General features: G+C 39.2%; 1 protein-coding gene across 8 annotated transcripts in view; it reads left to right on the top strand.

The window, feature by feature from the left end:
* Nucleotides 1-22,637, top strand: part of TARBP1 (TAR (HIV-1) RNA binding protein 1) — an 89,013-nt gene that overhangs the window by 33,760 nt on the left and 32,616 nt on the right. For 6 of the 8 annotated variants that reach the window (XR_008649612.2, XM_055234150.2, XM_063613431.1 and 3 more), the window contains exons 13-20: nucleotides 8,331-8,428; nucleotides 12,097-12,258; nucleotides 15,410-15,624; nucleotides 16,010-16,271; nucleotides 16,364-16,552; nucleotides 17,914-18,104; nucleotides 18,292-18,363; nucleotides 19,870-19,990. Coding sequence is in view for 7 of the 8 variants with exons in the window: in XM_055234150.2 (XP_055090125.1) it covers nucleotides 8,331-8,428; nucleotides 12,097-12,258; nucleotides 15,410-15,624; nucleotides 16,010-16,271; nucleotides 16,364-16,552; nucleotides 17,914-18,104; nucleotides 18,292-18,363; nucleotides 19,870-19,990 (1,310 nt within the window). In the remaining variant the exon portion in view is untranslated. The remainder of the gene's footprint in view (nucleotides 1-8,330; nucleotides 8,429-12,096; nucleotides 12,259-15,409; nucleotides 15,625-16,009; nucleotides 16,272-16,363; nucleotides 16,553-17,913; nucleotides 18,105-18,291; nucleotides 18,364-19,869; nucleotides 19,991-22,637) is intronic. The other 2 variants (XM_063613432.1, XM_055234152.2) reach the window with 1 other exon arrangement.

Raw genomic sequence — 22,637 nt, 5'->3', positions numbered from 1 at the left:
GGATTTTTAGCGCATATATGCTATTCCTCAAGAAGATATTATTTTTTTAACTACTTTATTGAGGTATAATTGATGTGTTAAGAGGCTTTACGTATTTAATGTATGCAACTTGATGAGTTTGGGGATAGGTATAAACCCTGAAACCATCACCACCATCAGAGCCATAGACGTATCCTTCACCTCCCAAAGTTTCCTCCCCCTCCTATTATTATTACTATTTGTAATAAGAAGACTTAACCTAAGATCTGCCCTCTTATCAAGTATGAGTTAGAGGTAGAAACTTGGGAGCCATTAACATACAGGTGGTATTTAAGGTCATGAGACTGGATGAGAGTGTTAGGGGAGCAAGTGTAGACAGAGAAGGGGTCCAAGTACCTTGGGGACTTCAATGTCCAGAGGTTAGGGAGGTGAAGAGGAACAGCAGAGGATACCTAGGGGAATTTATAGCCAGAGAAGAGGAAAACCAGGAAGCCAGCAAAGAATGTGTTTCTGGGAGGAGGGCGGGATCCCATACCAGAGGCTGTTGATGCCCCGACGGAAGGACTGGGAATTGACCATCCAATTTAGCAACATGGAAATCAATGGTGACCTCGACGGAAGCAATTTGGGGCAGTGGTGGGGGCCACTCAGGGAGAGAAATGAAAATAGTGAGTAAAATAGCAAGTTTTTTATGTAGAGCAGCAGAGAAATGGAGCTGTTGGTGGTGAGGAACGAGAAGTTGTTTTTGTTTCCTTAAGAGGTGAATATAACCATGTTTATGTGCTGATGGAAGTGATTTCATTGAGGGAAGTTTCGAAGACATAAAGGGGTGGTATTTGCTGACTGGCATCCAAGCATAGGTGAGAGTGTACGGAATCCAGGGCACAAGTGGTTCCAGAAGGTTCCAGAAGGAGCACTGATAGAGGTAGGTACAGGTAGGTGGGTGGAAATAGGAGGTCGTAGAAGTTCTTTTCTAATTTATTCTGTTTCTTTAAGGAAAGAGGAGATAGAGTGAGGGTGGGGGTGGAAGTGTTGGCAGTGTGAGGACAGGGTATAAGCATCTGTCTGGGAAAGAGGCTTTGTGAGTGCTCTAAGGCAGTGCTCTAGGATTGCTGGGCTTGCTGAGCGCGCCCTTGAGGTTGCGATCTTGAATTCACAGTGACGGCAGTCCAGACGGCTGTGTTTTCCTCCAGCCTGTGATGTGCAATACCACTTTACTGTGCCTAATCAGATGAGATTCAGGGATTGTCATTCTGCAGATACAGTTTTTATAAAATGATGTTTCCATGGTTATATGTTTAATCTGCAATAACTGTATAATGCTTACTTTTAAATTTGAGGAAACATACTTTTAGTTACAATATAGCTTCCCTTTCATTACACTGGATTATATGAGCCTTCAATAATTATTACTGCTTCTGCCCTCACTACTGGCTGAATTTGTCACTGTGGTGGGTCTGGTCTTTGCTGAGTCTCGCTTTTTTCGTGCAAGTGATCTCTTGTCTATTGGAACTTTTCTTCCTGACATAGCTTTTTATACAGTTAGTTTTACGCATAGATAGTTTTATACATAAAGTAAAATTTACGTTTTCACTATACATAAGTGTACAGTTTTGTGACATAGAGTGTGTTCACGCTGTTGTGCAGCCATCACCATCATCCATCTCCAATTTTCCTCTTCCTGAACTGGAACTCTGTACCTGCGAAACACTAATTCCCCATTTCCCTCTTTCCCCAGGCCCTGGCAATCACTATTCTACTTTCTGTCTCTATGAGTTTGACTCCTCTGGGTACCTCCTAGAAGTGGAATCATACAGCATTTGTCCTTTTGTGTCTGACTTATTTTTATTTCACTGAACATCGTGTCTTCTGGGTCCATCCATGTTGTAGTATGTATCATGCTTTGATTCCTTTTAAAGGCCAAATAATATTCTGTTGTTTGTCTAGATTATAATTGGTTATCCATTCATCTGTTGACGAACAATTGGATTTTTTTCACCTTCTCTTTTGTGAATAATGCTGCTGTGAACATGGGTGTACAATGTTCAGGTCTGTTTGAGTCCCTGCTTTCAGTTCTTTTGGAAGTGAAATTTCTGTATCATATGGTAATTCTGTTTAATTTTTTGAGGAACTGCCATACACTTTTCCACAGTGGCTGCACCATTTTACATTGTTACCAGTAGTGCACAAGGGTATCAGTTTTTCCACATCCTCTCCAACACTCGTTAATGGGCTTTTAAAAATAATAGCCATCCTAACGGGGATAAAGTGCTACTTCATCATGATTTTGACTGTGATCGCTTTTTGACTAATACTGGTACCACTTCTTTTGGAATTCAGTTTACTGCTATAAATTATATGAGGCATAGACTAGGAAACCAAACCATAATTTTTTTTTTTTTGAGACGGAATTTTGCTCTTGTTGCCCAGGCTGGAGTGCAATGGTGCGATCTCGGCTCACCGCAGCCTTTGCCTCCCGGGTTCAAGTGATTCTCCTGCCTCAGCCTCCCGAGTAGCTGAGATTACAGGCATGCGCCACCATGCCCGGCTAATTTTGTATTTTTATTAGAGATGGGGTTTCTCCGTGTTGGTCAGGCTGGTCTCGAACTCCCAACCTTAGGTGATCCACCTGCCTCAGCCTCCGGAAGTGCTAGGATTATAGGCATGAGTCACTGTGCCCGGCCCCAAACCATAATTTTTATTCTGGCTTGAATTTTTGCCCACAGTTTGTATATTGTGACAGGGTGTTAAATTCAGAGATGTGGCAGTGACCAGGGGATGTGCCTTGAGGGTGAGATAGAGGCTCTTCTGTATTGTGGTAATTAAAGAGGAGCCACTGGGGTAGGGATGATAATATTGGATGCCTTGAAGGCAGCTACTTTTCTTCAAGTCTTTCTGTTCTCTCTTCTCCAAGGCCTAAACTTTCCCTTGAAATCTCAAATTTATTTTAATTGAATGGGTTTGTATATATGAGGAAAGTAAATCTATTTTATGCTATTAATGTAAGTTTGATATTTAAGGAGTTGACTATATATATAGGAGAAAGAAAAGACAGAAAGAGTAGTATGGAATATGGAAGACAAGAGTATTCTGTTTTTCTCATATTCATTGGTTATAGTTTTTAATTTTTTAATAAAGGCTTTTACTTTCCAGTCATTTGCTGGTGGCTTCTTGACCTGGCAAGTGACTCATGAGATACTCCAGAGGCTATATAATATAGCCCCTGGGTAACATGAAAATTTAAAATTAATTTTTAATGTATGTAATCTCTTAATGAACACTTCTCAGAGTGATAGATACGGCATTTTATGAAGTGTCTATTAAATCTTCTGCCAAGTTAGTCCTTTGTCAGATATGTGATTTGCACATATTTTCTTCTTGTCTGCAGCTTATCTTTTCATTTTCTCAACAGTGTCTTTTTGCAGAGCCAAAGTTTTTATTCTGATCTAATCCAGTTTATTTTTGTTTTGTTTTATGGATCGTGCAGTAGGTATTACGACTGAGAACTCTGCCTTAGCCCCAGGTCATATAGGATTTTTCTCCTTCGTTTATTATTTGACTTTTAGACTTGTGATATTCTTAGGGTTAATTTCTAAGGTGTAAGGTTTAGGTCAAGGTTAGTTTTTTTGCCTTTGCTGGTGTAGTTGCACCAGCACCATTTGTTGCAGAGACTGAGTATCCTTTCTCTGTTGAGTTGTTTTTTACTTTTGTCAAAAATTAATTGGCCATGATGGAAACAATCCAAAGTAGATGGGTAGATGAATGGATAGTATGTGGTTTATACATACTCAGCCATAAAAAGGAATGAAGTAGTAATACATGTTACAACATGGATAAACCTTGAAAACATTATCTTAAGGGAAAGGTGATCACTAAAGACCACATATTATATGATCTCATTTAAATGAAATGTCCGGAATAGGCAAATCTACAGAGACAGAAAGTAGATTGGGGTTGCTTAGGGCTGGGAGAAAATAGGGGTTGAGGGCCTGATGATTTAAAGGGTATGAGGTTTCTCTTTGAGGTGATGAAATGTTCTAATATTGACTGTGGTGATGGTTGCACATATCTGTGACTATACAAGAAACTATTGAATTAGATACCTTTAATGGGGGAATTGAATGCTCTGTGAATTCTATCTCAAAAAATTGTTTACAAATAATTTGGCCGTATTTGTGTTGATGTAATTCTGGACTCTTCTGTTCTTTTGATCTAAGTGTTTATTCCTTTGCCAATACCACAAGGTTTTGGTTATTGTAGATTTATAATAAGTCTTAAAATAGGTAGTGTGGTTCTTTCGAATTCTTTTTTGTCCAAAAATATTTTTAGCTATTCTAGTTCCTTTACCTTTCCATATAAATTATATCATCAACTTATATGTACCTACAAAAAAAAAAAGTCCTCCTGGGATCTTGACTGGAATTGCATTAAATGCATAGATCAGTTTTTGGAGAATTGCTTTCTTATGCTGAAACTTTTAATACATGAATATGGTATTTCCGTACATTTATTTCTTTATTTATTTAGAGACAGGGTCTTACTTTGTCACCCAGGCTGGAGTACAGTGGTGCAATCTCAGCTCACTGCAGCCTCCACCTCCCATGTTCAAGCAATCCTGCTGCCTCAGCCCCCCAGGTAGCTGGGACTGCAGGCGCTCACCACCATGCCTGGTTAATTTTTGTATTTTTAGTAGAGGTGGGGTTTCGCTGTGTTGTCCAGGCTGATCTCAAACTCTTTACCTCAGGTGATCTGCCCACCTCAGCCTCCCAGAGTGCTGGGATTACAGGTATGAGCCACCACGCCTGGCCTGTCTCTGCATTTACTTAGGTTGTCTGTGATTTTTTTCATCAGTTTTATAGTTTTCAGCATATAGCTCTTACACAGGTTTTGTAAGATTTATAACTATTTCTTTTGAGGGGAAGCTGTTGTAAATGATAGTTTTAAAAATTTCAATTTTTAACTGTATGTTGCTAGTATATAGAAATATGATTGATTTTGGTATGTTGACCTTGTATCCTGTGACTTTGCTGAAGGACGTAATTCTAGGAGTTTGTTTGTTTGAAGGTTCCTTGGGATTTTCTTTGTAGACAATCATGTCATCTGTCAATAGGGGCAGTAGAATTGTCTGTAGTATTCCCTTACTCTTTTAATGCCTGTTGGGTCTGTAGTGTTAGCTCTGTCTTCTTGTTCCTAATAGTGATAATTTGTGTGTGTGCGCGCGCGCGTGCGCGCACTTACTCATGTGCACTCTCTCTCTCTCTCTCTCTGTCTCTGGTCTGGCTTGCTATTGGTTTATCATTTTATTGACCTTTTCAAAGAACCTTTTTGGTTTCACTGATTTTTTTTATAGTTTTTTTTTTTTGGTCAATTTCATTGATTTCTGTTTGGTTCTTTCTGCTTGTGTTTGGTTTATTTTGCCTTTTTTTCCTTTTAGTGTTAAGGCAGAAGCATAGATTGTTGATTTTAGATGTTTCTTGTTTTCTGAAATGACAGTGCTATTAATTTTCCTCCAAGTGTTGCTTTAACTATATCCCACAAATTTTGGCATGTTGCATTTTCAGCTCAAAATATTTTCTAACTTTCCTTGATGCTTTCTCTTTGACCCATGAATTATTTAAAACATCTTTGGAGACTTTCCTATTATCTTTCTGTTACTGCTTTCTAATTTAATTACATTGTGGTCACATAACATACATCATATTATTTCAGTTTTTAAAATTTTTTTAAGTTTATGTGGGATATAGTCTATCTTGGTGAATGTTTCATGTACTCTGGAAAAGAATATTATTTTACTAGTGGCTGACGTGTTCAATAAATGTCAGTTATATCCAAGAGTTTTCATGGTGTTTTTTAGTTCCATATCCTTGCTGATTTTCTGTTTATTCTTTGTATCTATTACTGAGAGAGGAACCTTGAAATCTCTGTTTCCCAGGCTGGAGTGCAATGATGTGATCTTGGCTCACTGCAACCTCCACCTCCTGGGTTGAAGCGATTCTCCTGCCTCAGTCTACTGAGTAGCTGGGATTACAGGTACCCGCCATCATGCCTGCTAATTTTTGTATTTTTAGTAGAAATGAGGTTTCACCATGTTGGCCAGGTTAGTCTCGAACTCTTGACCTCAGGTGATTCAACCGCCGTGGCCTCCCAAAGTGCTAAGATTACAGGCGTGAGCCACCATACTGGGCCTTTGATTTTCATTTCTCTCTTTCCTCTCTTTTGGGCAGTTTGAACATTATTTAGTATTCCATTTAAATTCAGCCTTTTTTTTTTTTTGTGGTTGCCTTAGGATTGCAGTACATATACTTTGTACAGTCTGTTTGGAATTAATATTTACCACTTGAAGTGAATATAGAAACTTCCCTTCTGATAGGGCCCTTCTTCCTTTCCCCTGTCTGTGGTAGTTGTCTTATATTTACATTTGTTGAAAACACTGCAAGATGTTATAATTTTTGCTTTTAACCAACAAACAAATTTTAAAGAACTCAAGAGAAAAGGGCCTGTTATATTTACTTACATGTTTACAGGTCTCTTTTGCCCTTTGTTCCTGATAGTCCAAACTTCCCTATGGCATCATGTCCTTTTTGTTCAAAAAAACTTCTTTTAGCATTTCTTTTGGAACACATTTGTTGCAGTGAATTCTCTTAGTTTCCCTCATCTGAGAATATCTTTATTTCACCTTCATTTCTGAAGGATATTTTTTCTGGATATAAAATCCTGGCTTGATAGATCTTATCTTTCATCAGTTTAAAAATGCTGTTCCATTTGCCTCTGGTTTCTCGCGAGAACTCCATAGTCGTCAGGTTGTTCTTTGGCAATGTCATTTTTCTCTGTTTTCAAGATTGTTTTTTCATCAAGCTTGTTTTTAGCAGTTTGGCTGCCCTTTGTCTGGGCATGAATTTCTTTGGATGTATCCTTTTAGATTTCCCTGAAACTTCTTGAATCTGTAGGTTTATACCCTTTATCAGATTTGGAAAGTTTTCAGCTGTTTCTTTATACAGATACTTCTTCAGCCCCACTGTCTTTCTCTTTTCTTTCTGGAGCTGTGATGGCATGAAAAAATAAGATCGTTGTTATTATCCCACAGATCTCTAGTTCTGCTTCTTATTTTTTCAACCATTTTTCTCTCTGTTGTTCAGATGTCATATTTTTGTTGATCTGTTTTCAAGTTCACTGACTCCTCTTGCATCTCTTTTGTTATTCATCCCATTCAGTGAATTTATTTCAGTTATTGTACTTTTCAATTATAAAATTTCTATTTGGTTTTTCTATATATCTTCTGTTTCTTTGCTGAGGATTTCTAGTTTCCATTTCCTTCAAGATTGTCATTGATTGCTTGCTAAAGCTTTTTTATTAGAGCTGCTTTAATGATTTTTGTCAAACTATCCTAACACCCAAGTCATCTTGTTGGTGTTATCTCTAGATTTTTTTTTCCATATCAGCTGGGGTTTTCCTGGTTCTTCATATGTTTAGTAATTTTGGATTATATCCTAGCTTTTTTGAATATTGTAATATGAAACTCTGAATCTTGTTTAAATCCTGTGGAGAATGTTGATACTGTTGTCCAGTACACAGTCAACCTGGTTAGGTTGAGGCCTCACATTCTGATTTAGCTTCTGTAGGTGCTGCTTCTGCTGTCAGTTTTGTCTTCACCTCCTTGGCCATGCTCTTTGGACCCATGCCACATGCATTCCATCTGTTGGCTGCTCTGGGAACTGGCCAGTGGGCAACTCTGTTCATTCAGTCCTGAAAGTCTGTGGTGTGCTAATTAGCATCAGATCCGTGCATGTGCAGCTTGGAGGTGAGCCCAGGAGTTCATAAACAGCTTTCCGAGGCTGCTTTCCTGCATCCCTCCCTCTCTGGAATCCAGTACTCACTGTCTGCTCTCCTGGAGTTCTCCTGTTTCATTCCCTGACCAGAAAGCTGGTGCCCATTCTGCTGCCCACCTTGTTGACTGCTTCTGCATCTGGTTACAATTGGGAGGAGGACCAGAGGGAGAAACATTAGTAAACTCACCACTGTTCAGTGTTACTTCTCTCTGAATCCACCTGCTATTTTTTCCTTGTAGAGTTTTCAAATAGCTGCTTCATGCATTCTGTCCAGGTTTTATAGCTGTGTTCAGTGGTGGAGGGAAGAGTGTTCCTGATCCATCCTACCCACAACTGGAACTCCTAAGTGACTTAAGATTAAGTATAGCTTTCCCCATGGGGTGAATGATTATTATACTATTGCAATTTATTTTTGGCAAGTGAGTCACGTGCTTAGCCCAGTTATACATTTACTAGAATATCTGGTGTGTTTTGTACCAAAGAACTGCTATCATTTTAGTTGCATGCTTTTTTTCCCCCATACAGATGAGGTGTCTACTGTTCTTCAGAACTTTGTCATGTCTACTACAGAGAGCATTTCTGAATTTATCCTCAGAAGACTTACTATGAATGAGCTAAGTAGTGTAAGTATTCATTGGAATAACTTTCTTTTTCATTTCTTTCATTCTTTTCACCAATATTTGAGTGATCACTGACACTGTATTACATTGAAAAGAAAAATTAATTTTCTCTAGAAGCGGTCTTAGGAAGCAGCAAAAAAAACCTTAGACTTTGGAGTCTCCTAGTTCCAATTCCATCTGTATTGTTAGCTATGACCTTGGGCAAGTTACATAGATCTTCTGAGCCTCACCACATTTACATCCAAGGGTTTGGAGAGTTTCAAATGATGTAACATATTTGAAGTACTCACACATTCAATGCATTTTGGGGCCCATATCTCGAGATTCTAATGTAGCAGGTTTGAGATCAGACCCTGAGTGGGGGTGCATGTGTGTTAAAGCTCCATCAGTGATTCTTAAATGCAATTAGGTTTTAGGTATAGAGGATGCTCTGTGACTGTAGCTGTCTTCTCTATCTCTAGACTGTACATAATTTGTTCTTTTGGGATATGTAAACAAGCTTTTCCCCTTAAAGAATACCTTGAAAATACCAGTTCTTATATGAATGTCTGTTAATTTTTGTTTGTTTGTTTAAAATCTCTAGGGACAAATGTTGAAATGACTTGAATGCTTACATTGCCAATAAAATGAGAAAACATTCTTACTTTAAGAACTTTTATTTAAATATCCAATTAAATATTGATACATTTGTTTGACAGCTTACACAGGTATGAAAATATAAAAATACAAGGACTCAACTGAAAGACTTGAGATTTTATTATAGAAAGGCAAGGAAACTATTATGAAAATCTCTTTGGAGTGGGGAATATTTATCTATATCTTTATTTTTATCAAGCAATCATTAATATGAATTCTAGTACACCTAAAATTTTAAGAAGGCATTTATTTATTTTTAATTTTTGTGGGTACATAGTCGGTGTATGTATTTAACCAAGAAGTCATTTAAATATCTAAGTAACTTTAAAATTTAAGTTTTGCTCCAATACTAATTTTATCCTCAGTATTATTTTTACCTTTTTATGTGGGAAATTTCTAAACATATATAAAAGAAGTTTAATGACCCTCCCTTATGCTTATATGATGACCCATTATATAACATGTTTTTGTTTGTTTGGATTTTGAAGCTAAAAATAACTTAAAGGGAAAGCTCGATGTTATTTTATCTTTTAGATGCAAAGATTTTAAGAAGTAATTCCATATATGATAGTTTTAAGTTGTTTTGAAAAAGCCATTCTTTAATAAATTAATTAGAATTCCCACTTAAGTACGTTTGTTTAGTAGCTTAGAGTTTAATAAAATTCTCTTCCCACACTTTCTCCTGTCAGCAGTGTGCTGGTCAGTGTTTAATGACTGACTCTCTAGGGGAAAAAAGAGCTTGCCTCTGTAGTATTTACCAATTTCCACAGCCGATTTCAACCTACCAGTGTGAGGCCACTGAGTTGGAAAGACAGATGATCTTCGGTCTTTGCGATGCTGGCTGGGTCTGCTGCTACGCCGCTGCCTCTCTTAGTTCACAGAGGAAATAGTGGCTGTCAGGCTGGAATGCTCTCAATTTCCAGTTGCCAGATGTATGGACTTACGCTATACACTCACCCACACCTGAACTCATCCTCCCTGTCTTCCCTTTGTTACAAGAGAGTAAGGAAATTGGGATTTCATCCGCCTTCATTTTCTTAAGCACTTTACACCATTGTCTTCTTTCTTTCTTGTGTTTTCAACTACTACTTTTCTCCTGAATTCTTTTCATGAGCATTTTAACAGGTTTAAGCGTCCTCATTTTATTTATTTATTTATTTTTAATTTTTCTGAGATGGAGTCTCGCTTTGTCACCCAGGCTGTGGTGCAGTGGCACGATCTCGGCAACCTCCACCTCCCGGGTTCAAGCAATCTCCTGCCTCAGCCTCCCGAGTAGCTGGTATTACAGGCATGCACCACTGCGCCCGGCTGATTTTTGTATTTTTAGTAGAGACGGAGTTTCACTCTGTTGGTCAGGCTGGTTTTGAACCCCTGACCTCAGGTGATCTGCCTGCCTTGACCTCCCAAAGTGCTGGGATTACAGGCGTGAGCCACCGCACCCAGCCAAGGGTCCCTCATTTTAAAAGAACACTCTCTCAATTTCATGTTCCCTTCTAGCACCCTATGTCCTTCTCTTTAAGCAGACACAATTTAATTCTAATTTGACTTTTATCTTTGTTACAACACAGAAATGACTCTCACTAAAGTTGTCAGTGACTCTTTTTCATAAACTTAATGGATACTTTCTGAACTGTATTTTTCTTTATTCTTTAGTTCCAGTGAACACTGATGACCACCTCCCCCTTGAAACACTGCTTAACTTCTATGACGTCATTCTGTCATGCTTCTCCTGCCCCAGCCCCTGCATCTTTCTGGCCATTATTTCCATTTCTTCTTTGAATGTCCATTCTCTGCTCCCTAACCTTTGAAGCCAGAGCTCTTTAAAGCTTGTCCCTGACCCCTTCTTTTCTCGTTCTTTCCCCTGTCACTTGATGATCTCATCTACATCCCCAGCTTCACTTCTGCCAGGGACCCTCAAATCTCTGTCTCCACCTCAGACCACCTTCTGAGCTTAACGCCCGTAGTCGCTTGCTGTATGATGGTGTCAGTTGAATTTCTCTCACTGTTCAAAACTGACTCCCTCATCATAATTCCTACGGAAGGTTCTCCAGGTTACTGTCGCAGTGAATGTCCCACCATCCCACCAGTTTCTTAAGCCAAAAACTTAGGAATCCTCCCTGGCACCTTCATCCCTCACTCTTGCCCTTTTGTTCAGTCTTGTAATTGTTACCTTCTGTCTGCACTGTATCCTAGCACCTGGCAAAGTGCTTGGCGTTCAGTGGTTGCTCAGTAAAAACTGATTAAATTACTTCCTGTGTGCTTTCTAAGTGCCATAGGAGGCCTTTTCTGGTATAGTAATGATATATTAATATAGTAATAATTTCTCCCATTGATTCCTTCAGAAACCCTGTGATGGATAAATATTACTATATTATGGGCAAGGACAAGGTTAGGCAGTGACTGTGCATTCAGCACAATTATGGCACATTTCACAATTGAGTCATCCATCTCCCCACCTGGATTATGAGATCTTAACACAATAAGGCTTAGTAACGAAGAGTTAAATAACTTGTCCTGTGTCACAGGGCTAGCGCATAGTAGAGCTGAATCCATTTTTTTCTAGGTTTATGAGTCAAAAAATTTGCATTTAAGTTGTTTAACCTCTCTGAAACTTAGTTGTCTTATGAAAGTGGGACAGTGATCTTTTTTGTGAGAAGTGATTTTTGTAAACAGTGGAAGTAGTCATTGTTATAACCGTTATCGTTATTATTTATGATGTACTAGCCCTGGGACGCAAGAATTGGTAGATGGTAATTTCTGCCATCTAAGGTCTGCCTCATAGGTGGGGAGACAGATGACTCAATTGTGAAATGCACCATAATTGTGCTGAATGCACAGTCACTGTGTAAGCGCAGAGAAGGAGGTCCTTAGCTCTGCATGGGAGGTTATGGAAGGCTGCTTGGAGAAAAGAACTTATTTTCTCCTCATTGTCTTGTTGTGGTCTTTTAAGTAAACTTTTCCTGCCTGAAGGATTGTAGTTGTGTGAAAATCATGGACCTTGCTTGTACCCTCAAGTGTTTTAATCCTTGTCTTAGGTTTCAGATCTGGACCGTTGCCATTTATACCTGATGGTGTTAACTGAGCTTATAAATCTGCATTTGAAGGTTGGGTGGAAAAGGGGTAACCCTATTTGGAGAGTTATTTCTCTTTTGAAAAATGCTTCCATTCAGCATCTTCAAGAGATGGACAGTGGACAGGTAAGCCTCTTTGATTCAAGGTTTGTAGTTATCTTGAATAAGGCATACAGGGAATACATGTTCAGTTATTAAACACTATTTTGATACCATACAAAGCGTTAACTAAAATTCAGTTTTAAAATAGTACCCTCTGGTGATAAGATGTGGTTAAGATTGATAACTCTTTTTTTTTTTTTGGAGACGGAGTCTCGCTCTGTCACCCAGGCTGGGGTGTAGTGGTATCATCTTGGCTCACTGCAACCTCCACCTCCTGGGTTCAGGTGATTCTCCTGCCTCAGTCTCCTGAGTAGCTGGGATTACAGGTGCATGCCACCATGGCTGGCTAATTTTTCTATTTTTTAGTGGAGACGGGTTTTACCATGTTAATCAGGCTAGTCTCGAACTCCTGACCTCGTGATCCGCCTGCCTCGGCCTCCCAAAGTGCTGGGATTACAAGTGATACTCTTAATATAATTTTAAACATATAAGAGGCATTGATCTTAAAATCATTTAGATATAGACATTTCACCTGTGCTAGGTCTTTTGCCCAAACATGTCCAGTAAAGGACATTTTATAGTCTGACATCATTGCCCTCCATGCTTGGCTTCCTACCTCATTTTTCAGCCTAGCTGTCCACTGTCCACTGCCTTTCCCCCTCCTTCCCACAGTGCCATGACGTTGCAGCCACTCTAGGCTACTTAGAGTTTTACAAATTACAAGCATGTGTCCTATCTTCCTCATGGAGGCTGTCATTCAGTCTGGTCACTCCATGGAGAATGAGTGCCCTCTCCTCCAGCATACACTTGGCAGCATCTGGTCTCCCCTTTTATGGACCAACTGGAATCTCTTTTCTCTTAGAGGTCTTCTTTGATTAGTATCTCACTCTTCTTCATCTTCCTGTTGCTCTTTATGCCTCATTTATAGTGTGTATTTCCATCTTTCTTGTTTTTGGAGTAATGTATGCATATATGTCTTTTCCTATATATATATATATTTGAAACAGAGTCTCGCTCTGTCACCCAGACTGAGTGCAGTGGCGTGATCTTGGCTCACTGCAGTCTCAGCCTCCTGGGTTCAAGCAATTCTCCTATCTCAACCTCCTGAGTAGCTGGGACTATAGGCGTGTGCCACCATGCCTGGCTAATTTTTGTATTTTTAGTAGAGATGGGGTGTTGCCATGTTGGCCAGGGTGGTCTCGAACTCCTGACCTCAAGCAATCTGCCCACCTCAGCCTCCTGAAGTTCTGGGATTGTAGGTGTGAGCCACAGCACCTGGCCTCAAGGCATTTTTTTTTTTTTTTTTTTTTTGGAGACGGAGTTTGGCTCTTTTGCCACGTCTGGAGTGCAGTCGTGCAATTGGCTCACTGCAACCTTGGCCCCCCAGGTTCAAGCGATTCTCCTGCCTCAGCCTCCTGAGTAGCTGGGATTGTAGGTGCCCGCCACCATGCCCTGCTAATTTTTGTGTTTTTAGTAGAGATGGAGTTTCACCATGTTGGCCAGGCTGGTTTTGAACTCCTGACCTAGGTGATCCACCCACCTCAGCCTCCCAAAGTGCTGGGATTACAGGCGTGAGCCACCACGCCTGGCCAAGGCATTTCTTAAACATGGCACAATAAGGCTTAGTAATGAAGAGCACAGGCTTTGGAATTAGAGTTGCTGGGTTTGAATTCTGGCTTTATTTTTGCTAACTGTGTGACCTACATTATTTAACCCCTCTGTGTCTCATTTACTGCACCTGCAAAATGGGGATTATAGAGCTGATGTGGGAATTAAAGAAAGCTCATACATGTTAAGTCTTTAGAACTGTACCTGGCAGATAGAAAGTCCTCAATAAAAGTTAGCCATTTTCACTTAACATGTGGTAAGAGTTTAATTAGTTGAACTCAATCAGTCTAACTAGTCCGGGCTACTAAGAAAAACAAGAAGGTACTCGACTGCTTTAATAATTTAATTTTATTCTAGGAGGAAATGATAAGATGATTAATATTTCAGCATCCTGTCTAGTACCTATTAGTCTGTTAGTGTTATGAAAGAACATTGTGAGTTCTAAATATACAACCAAACCATGAACCATGCCACAGTAACTCTTATTCTTAAAAATTGGCTTCCTTTAGTAATTCACTGAATTACATTAAGGTTAGCGGGGACCATAGTTGGCTCAAAGGTAACACTAACTTCTATTTCATATGTTGGCAGTGTTGATATGTAAAATTTTTCTGTAGAGATGGTTGATTTATTTTTGGAGAGTGAGAGAGGGGTATGGAATAAGTAGAAATTTCCTTTCTGATACAGACATTACTGGTTGGGAGTATTTGAGGGAACTGCTGTAATCTCTCAGTGCTGTTGTTTTCTGTGTCTGACTTCTTGCCTGCACTCCTAGCTTGGTGAGAGATTGTTGATTTTCTCTTTAAGTATAGCCCAGGTTGTCTTGACTACCCTCCCCTACATGTAGAGTTCCAAGTGTTTTACTTGCAGTAACCCATTTGCTTAATTTTCACAATAACCCCGTGAAGTAGATTCTGTTACTGTCCCCATTTTACAGATGAGAAAACTAAGGTGTATTATGTCTACACTCATACTGGTAGTAGCACGTCTACACTCATACTGGTAGTAGCACAGAGCTAGGATTCAGACCTGGGCTTTGTGGTTCCTAAGTCCAGCTCTTAACTGCTGGGCTACGTGACTTCTCCAAAAGTAGCGTGCAGCTGATTGAGGGAATTATTTGTAACCTGGAGCCTTTTTTTTTTTTTTTTTTTAACATGTTTCAGCAGACAGTTAAAATAAGGCTCACCCATAGGAATGCTGCGTGCAAATGTGTATGCGAGTAGGAGAAAGGTCAAGAAGGACTTACACACAGCTTTGAGTTCTGTATGTAGCGTATCTGTCATGTACTAGTTCCAGGTACCTGTTTACCAAATGAAAAGAACCCATTGTTGTCTTAATCTAAATTGCTGAGTTCTTATTGCAACTTTAAAATTGTCCACTGCCAATCTGTAGAGAAGTAGTGGAAGTGAGTGATGTGTATTGGATTTCCTTTTATTTCTCCTGATATTCAGGAGCAGGCAGGAAGAGGGAAAAGGAGAGCTTGAGCTTTCCATAGACTGGCAACTGAGGTCATTACTGATTAAGACTTGCGCCTATTAAATAAAACGTTGTCATATTTCCTTTTCAGGAGCCAACACTTGGAAGTCAGATTCAGAGAGTAGTGAGCATGGCTGCCTTGGCCATGGTGTGTGAGGCCATAGACCAGAGGCCTGAGCTGCAGCTGGACTCTCTCCATGCTGGGCCCCTGGAAAGCTTCCTTTCCTCTCTTCAGCTCAATCAGACGCTGCAGAAGCCCCACGCAGAGGAGCAGAGCAGTTATGCTCACCCCTCAGAGTGCAGCAGGTACAGGGAAGGTTAAGGCTTAAAAATCCATTTCTGTTGTTGTCATCGTGGGTTCATGATTGCCCAACATTTTGGAGCTGAAGCTCCATTCAGGATGAAAGTGTGGTATAACATTATTCATCTCTGTTACTGGAGACTTGCTGACTTTTCTGCATCTAGTTTTCACTGAATAATTTAAGATGAGCAAAAGTACCTACTTTCAGAGAAGTTAGAAAATTAAGGTTTATGTGGTTTCCTTAGTTTTTGGTAGATAGGCTGTTTGATAATGACCATTTATATCTGTACACTGCCCCCCACCGCCTTTAGAAAGGATAGTGTGCTACGTGCAAAAGATGTGGAGGCAAGTTGGGGAAGTATGGCCTAGTAACTTTATTTTTTATTTCAGTGTTTTGGAAGAATCGTCATCTTCCCAAGGATGGGGAAAAATTGTTGCACAATATATTCATGATCAATGGGTGTGCCTCTCTTTCCTGTTGAAAAAATATCACACCCTTATACCAACCACAGGGAGTGAAATTCTGGAACCGTTTCTACCTGCCGTTCAGATGCCAATAAGGACTTTGCAGTCTGCACTAGAAGCCCTCACAGTTCTTTCTTCTGATCAAGTTTTACCAGTGTTCCATTGCTTGAAAGTGTTGGTTCCCAAGGTAAGATAGAGTGAAACATGAATTGAATAGTAACTATAGGAGTGGCGATCAAGTTTCTGAAATAAGTATGTATTTTTTTTTTTTTCCACCAGCTTCTGACTTCCTCTGAATCACTCTGCATAGAGTCTTTTGACATGGCTTGGAAAATTATATCTTCTTTAAGCAACACCCAGCTGATATTCTGGCCTAATTTAAAAGCTTTTGTTCAGTTTGTTTTTGATAACAAAGTTCTTACCATTGCTGCCAAAATCAAGGGCCAGGCATATTTCAAAATAAAAGAGGTAACTAACTTTCTTTTCTTTTTGCTTTTCTTTTCATGTATGTGAGCTTCAGCACATGAGGAACATGAGAGTTATATTTGCAATTAGATTTTTGGTTCTTTATTCCTTCAGTCAAAAACAGCTTTGAACCTTCTTAAATATCAAGAGTAAGAATGAGAAAATCTGACAAATGTAGAAGAGAAGGTACAAAACAGTAGCTTGGAGCCACATCTGCCTCAGAAATGGTTTGTTTGGTTCATACAGTATTGAAAATTTTGATTACCTGGCAACTTTTAATTGTTGGGAAATCTGGCCAGGCATGGTGGCGCTCATGCCTGTGATCCCACCACTTTGAGAGGCCGAGGCAGGTGGATCACTTGAGGTCAGGAGTTCAAGACAAGCCTGGCCAACGTGGCAAAACCGCGTCTCTACTAAAAATACAAAAATTAGCTGGGTGTGGTGGCACATGCGTGTAATCCCAGCTACTCAGGAGGCTGAGGCAGGAGAAGTGCTTGAACCCAGGAGGCGGAGGTTGCAGTGAGCTGAGATCACACCACTGCACTCCAGCCTGGGCAACAGAGCAAGACTCCATCTCAAAAAAAAAAAAAAAAAAATGGGAAATCTGTATGAAAAACTGGATTTCTTGGAAATGAGGTAATCTAGCAATACTGGTCATTCCTCCATGACAATGTAATTGATCGCTGGGTTGAGTAGGAGTTGGCATGCTCTTTCCACAATCAGTCTCATTTCACCCGGATACTTGAAGGCAGATGTCAGGCGCCATTTGTCATTGCACTTTGGCTGAGGTTTTTTTTTTTTTTATGTAGGGAAATTTTTTCTGACTGTAACCCTTATCAAACGGTCTTGCTGATTTCTGGAGGTATTTTTGTTTGCAGCCACTGAGATAGTAAGGAACATACCAAGGTGGAATTCCAGTGCACCTCCTCAACCCCAGGGGAACAGGGAGAGTCAGATTCCGTTATTTCTCTGCAGCCCTGTGCTGCCTTTCTTGGTCCTTTTCTGCCCCACAGTACATACTTAGAGACACTGGTCTTTGCTGCCTCAGCCAAAGGAAGGCCACTGGCAAAATGCAAACAAAGGAAGCTGAATGTGTGTGGGGTGAGGTGTTTTCCCCTTTGATTCTACTGCTTTGGTTGTTTCTCTTGAAGAGTTGTGGATGAATATCACTATCAGTAAAATTTTATTTATTTTTATTATCAAGATATGAAATAGTAAGCTTTCTCTGATTATTGATCATCTTGCAAAGTTATTCTAACAGTTTTTAGACTATTCGTGATTATGTTGAAACTAAGTAACAGTTTTTAGCAGCGCTGATTTTTTTAAAACTAAAAGGATAAAATGACCATTGTATTTTATTCCAGATTATGTACAAGATAATTGAAATGTCTGCTATAAAGACTGGCGTCTTCAATACACTGATAAGTTACTGCTGTCAGTCTTGGATAGTGTCTGCTTCAAATGTGTCCCAAGGATCTTTATCAAGTGCTAAAAATTATAGCGAACTTATCCTTGAGGCTTGTATATTTGGAACTGTGTTTAGGCGTGATCAAAGGTAAAAGATGCTATTATTTCAACTGGTCATAACTTGTATTAAGTGCCTACTTGGGTATAGAATTATGTCTTTGTTTTGAGGCTTTCAATTAAAAGAATATAAATTATTAGTTAACTTTCACCTTGGGGATTTAATTTTTTTTCTATTTAAAACCTGTTGTTCTTTATCAAATGTTTTTTATGGAAAGACTTGTTCAGGATGTACAGACCTTCATAGAAAACCTTGGACATGACTGTGCGGTGAATATTGTTATGGAAAAGTAAGTATGGTAGATTTTCTCTGTTTTCACATAAATGAGATACTAAAAATTTAACATCATATGACAAACGTTCTGTATTTGCTAAATTTAATAAGTGACATCTAATATATCAATAAGATGGGATGAGCCTTCAAAGGTATGTTAGAACTTATAGTCCCTTGCTAATATATTATCTTTACATCTTTCAGTATTCACTAGAATTTGATAAAATTTTAAAAGTCTTTAGTGCAGAGTCCAGCATAAACAAGGAAGTGGTTATGGAGAGCTTAAAGCCCCTGTCTTTCTTTTGTGGGGATGGGATGATCATCAGCACAGACGCTTTATTCTCCAGTCCTTTTTTTGGCAGTACAGTTTAATATGAAATTAAAATTCACCATTTAACAAGTTAGTATGTTACACACAAAAATAGAATTACTCTTGGAACAGACTCTAAAGTTTTTGGTTTTTTAAAAACTTTATTGAGGTATGATTGACATGTAAAAAGCTGTACATAAATTAATGTGTACAACTCGATGAGTGTGGGGATAGGCCCTAAAGTTTTGATTTCTGGGATAAAACTATTTTTATCTAACCACTGAATTAATTTTTTTGGAGCTTGTCAAATAGCTTTTTTTCAAGTTTTATCCTTTCACATGGCTTTCAAAAACGTGTATGTGTGTTTATAAAGATGATTAAAATAGCATTGTATCATTCACTCTAATTTTAGAGCTTAGGACATCAAATGATTATAATATTTAGTTATCATAAAGTATTTATTATTCTGAAAGTCCTATGTTTTAAATCATCTGTCACTCCTCATTAAATATGTACATTTTTTTCATTGTTTTTAGTTATTTTTTCTTGGCTGGCTTAGTGTGACAATAAAAGTCAATTTTTCTAGTTGGTGGTTGCCAAATAATTTGATTTTGATTTCTACTAGACAATTGCTTTGTTATTAAATTAAAATATTTATTCACCTTATAACAATTATAATTGAATGTGAACATACTGACGATTTCATTTAATTTATCTTTCCACATTTGGCTACTGAAAATGCCAGGTGTTGAGAGCACACAGTGCTTCCTCAGTTTGCCCTCAGTTGGAGAATGTGCACTGATAGTGTGTGGTATCGCAGGCCATTGATGTGTTTGATGCACATTCATGCCCCTGAGTGAATGGAGGTATCTGTGGTCCTCTTTCAGGGACAGGCTCATGAGCTGTGATCTGTTTTGTCCACAGATAAGGTATTATTGAACTAGGTTCAGCAGCATGTGCATTGATTCTCCAGAAATCTGAATGAATTTGTGCTCATTCATACTTTCTGTATAGACCCTCCTTGTAATATATCCATTTGTTATCTTCTATTATCTCTTCTAAATTAAAAAGTATTGTCATTAAGTATGGACCTGCTTAATTTTAGAAAACTTTGAGAGGTTTTGATCATGTAATGATATTTGAAACTAATATTTGATGTTATTTTTCTGTTTTGAAAATGTATTAACATAATTTATCATTTAATTTTTTTAGTACTAAGAGAGAAGACCATTATGTGCGAATTTGTGCTATCAAATTCCTGTGTTTATTAGATGGCTCCAATATGTCCCATAAGTTGTTTATGGAGGATCTTGCAATCAAGCTATTAGATAAAGTAAGTGTATTTTACTTTAAATTATCTTTGTTGTTAACAGTCAGAGGTCAACATTTGCTCTTTATGTTGCTAGAATATGTACTTCTGAATATCTTTTGTCAGGAGAAAACACAAAGTTTATGTTCTGTATTTTTAATTCAATCTTGATTAGGGCTGGTCACACTGTGGCTCATGCCTATAATCCTAGCACTTGGGAGGCCAAGGCAGCAGAATTGCTTGAGGCCAGGAGTTTGCGACCAGCTGGGGCAACATAGTGAGACCTTGTCTCTACAAAAAGAAAAAAAGAAAAAAATCTTGGTTGGTAATTGTCCAACTCAAGTTTGGTTTTAGAGAACAATAATGATAATGTTTTTCCTGTACCATCTGTACATCATTCTGTATTTTCCAGTGCCAGTCAAACCCGGTTATGTTTTTTGTTTGTTTGTTTTTTCTTTTTTTGAGACAGAGTCTTGCTCTGTCGCCCAGGCTGGAGTGCAGTGGCATGATCTCAGATCTCGGCTCACTACAATCTCCACCTCCCAGGTTCAAGCGATTCTCCTGCCTCAGCCACCTGAGTAGCTGGGATTACAGGCAGCTACCACTACGCCTGGCCAATTTTTTTTTTTTTTTTTTTTTTTTTTTTTGAGACAGAGTTTTGCTCTTGTTGCCCAGGCTAAAGTGCAAAGGTGTGATCTTGGCTCGTTGCAATCTCTTCCTCCTGGATTCAAGCGATTCTCCTGCCTCAGCCTCCCGAGTAGCTAGGATTACAGACATGCGCCACAATGCCTGGCTAATTTTGTATTTTTAGTAGAGATGGGGTTTCTTCATGTTGGTCAGGCTGGTCTCGAACTCCCGACCTCAGGTGATCCACCCTCCTTGGCCTCCCAAAGTGCTGGGATTATAGGCATGAGCCAGTGCGCCTGGCCTAATTTTTGTATTTTTAGTAGAGACAGGGTTTCGCCATGTTGGCCAGGATGGTCTCGAACTCCTGGCCTCAAGTGATCCTCTTGCCTTGGCCTCCCAAAGTGCTGGGATTAGAGGAGTGAGCTACTGTGCTTGGCCCCAGTTATGTTTAGAGTGCTATATTCATACATTGCTTTCTGTAAGAAATGGAATGAAAAAGTAAAAACTGAGAAAATGGCATCAAATGTTAGGAATTGATTGCTGTGATTTGAGAGCCCGTGAAAGATTACCCCAGGATTTGCTTCCATTGTAATATATTGTTATTTCTAGATCTGGGTGTGTGATGTTTGTCTAAGATTGATGAAAATTCCTTATTTATTAGATAAAAACAATCCAGTTAGGTTGTTTTTGAGCCTGCTAAATCATTTCTAAATGAACACTCTAGTGTCTGAAGAACAGGTTTAATAAATCTGGGGACAAGTTAGGTAGGAAGGGGTAGAGTTGAGCATGGTGCTCTGTTCCCCATGTAATGTTTAAATGACAGATACAGTTACCTGTCATTTAAAGCCGAGGTCAGCAGAGTGCCTGGTCTGCTTTCTGACCTTGGTGTGGACGTATGGATGACTACAGAACTCATGGAAGTCCCTCTGTTAAAACAGGAGTATTCATAATACTTTCATTTTCTGAAGGTAGCAGGTCAGCTTTATTATATAAAACCTTGGAAATATTTTTTATGCAACAATTCCCTCTCTGTCGTGTTGGAGTCAAGGAAGATGTCTCAGAGGAAATAGTATGTTATTGGTTTTCTAAAAGATGAATAGAGTTTAAAGTGATGGGAGCTGGGTATGGGTATTCTATCAGATGGGTATTCTATCAGAACAAAAATACACGTTATAATATATATTTAGCTATTTAGATAAGGGATCAGGGCTAGACATGGTGGCTCATGCCTGTAATCTTAGCACTTTGGGAGGCTGAGGCAGGAGGATTGCTTGAGGTCAGTAGTTTGAAACCAGCCTGGGCAACACAGTGAGTGAGACTCCGTCTCAAAAAAAAAAAAAAAAAATTTTTTTTTTCAGAGAAGAGAGAGAGGGGTCAGGAGGGTCTAATCAGGTGACATTTGGGCCGAGCTCTGGATGATTTAAGGAGGACACCTGGAGAGGATGCTGTCCAGAGACCAAGTGAGGAAAGGTAGTGCTGCGTGGAGGACGAGGAGGTTGCAGGCCGGCTGTCGGATTCGGCTGTTTCGGTCACCTCAACAAAGGCATTTCAGTGGAATGGCGGGATGAGAACCAAAGTAGAAACAGTTCAGAAGAAAATGGGAGTTTAGTGAGTGGAGACAGTGAGTATAGAGTCTCTTAGGAGTTTGCCCTAGAAAAGGGAATAAAAGGGGTCGTTCCTGGAGGGGAACCTGGAGTTAAAGAAGGGGCTTTTTAAAGATGGGAGATAATTAGAACATGTTTGTATGTTGAAGGAAATGATCCAGTAGAGAGGGAAAAATGATGGGGAGAGGCCAGCAATAATCACATAGGCGAAATACTGGCCACTCGTACCCACTGGGATGGCTATCAAGAAAACAAACTAAAAATAATGAGCATTGGTGAGGATGTAGCAAAATTGGAACCCTCATGCACCACTAATGGGAATACAGAACGGTGCAGCTGCTTTGGAAAATGGACTTGAAAAAGCAAAATGCTTGTCTAGAGCAGTAATTCTTAAAGTGTGGTCTCTGGATCAGCAGCGACAGCATCCCTGGGAACTTGTT

This window comes from Symphalangus syndactylus, chromosome 19, assembly GCF_028878055.3.
Source record: "Symphalangus syndactylus isolate Jambi chromosome 19, NHGRI_mSymSyn1-v2.1_pri, whole genome shotgun sequence".
Classification (NCBI taxonomy): domain Eukaryota; kingdom Metazoa; phylum Chordata; class Mammalia; order Primates; family Hylobatidae; genus Symphalangus; species Symphalangus syndactylus.
The sequence above is the reverse complement of the archived record's forward strand: the minus strand, read 5'-3'. Positions and strand labels throughout refer to the sequence as shown.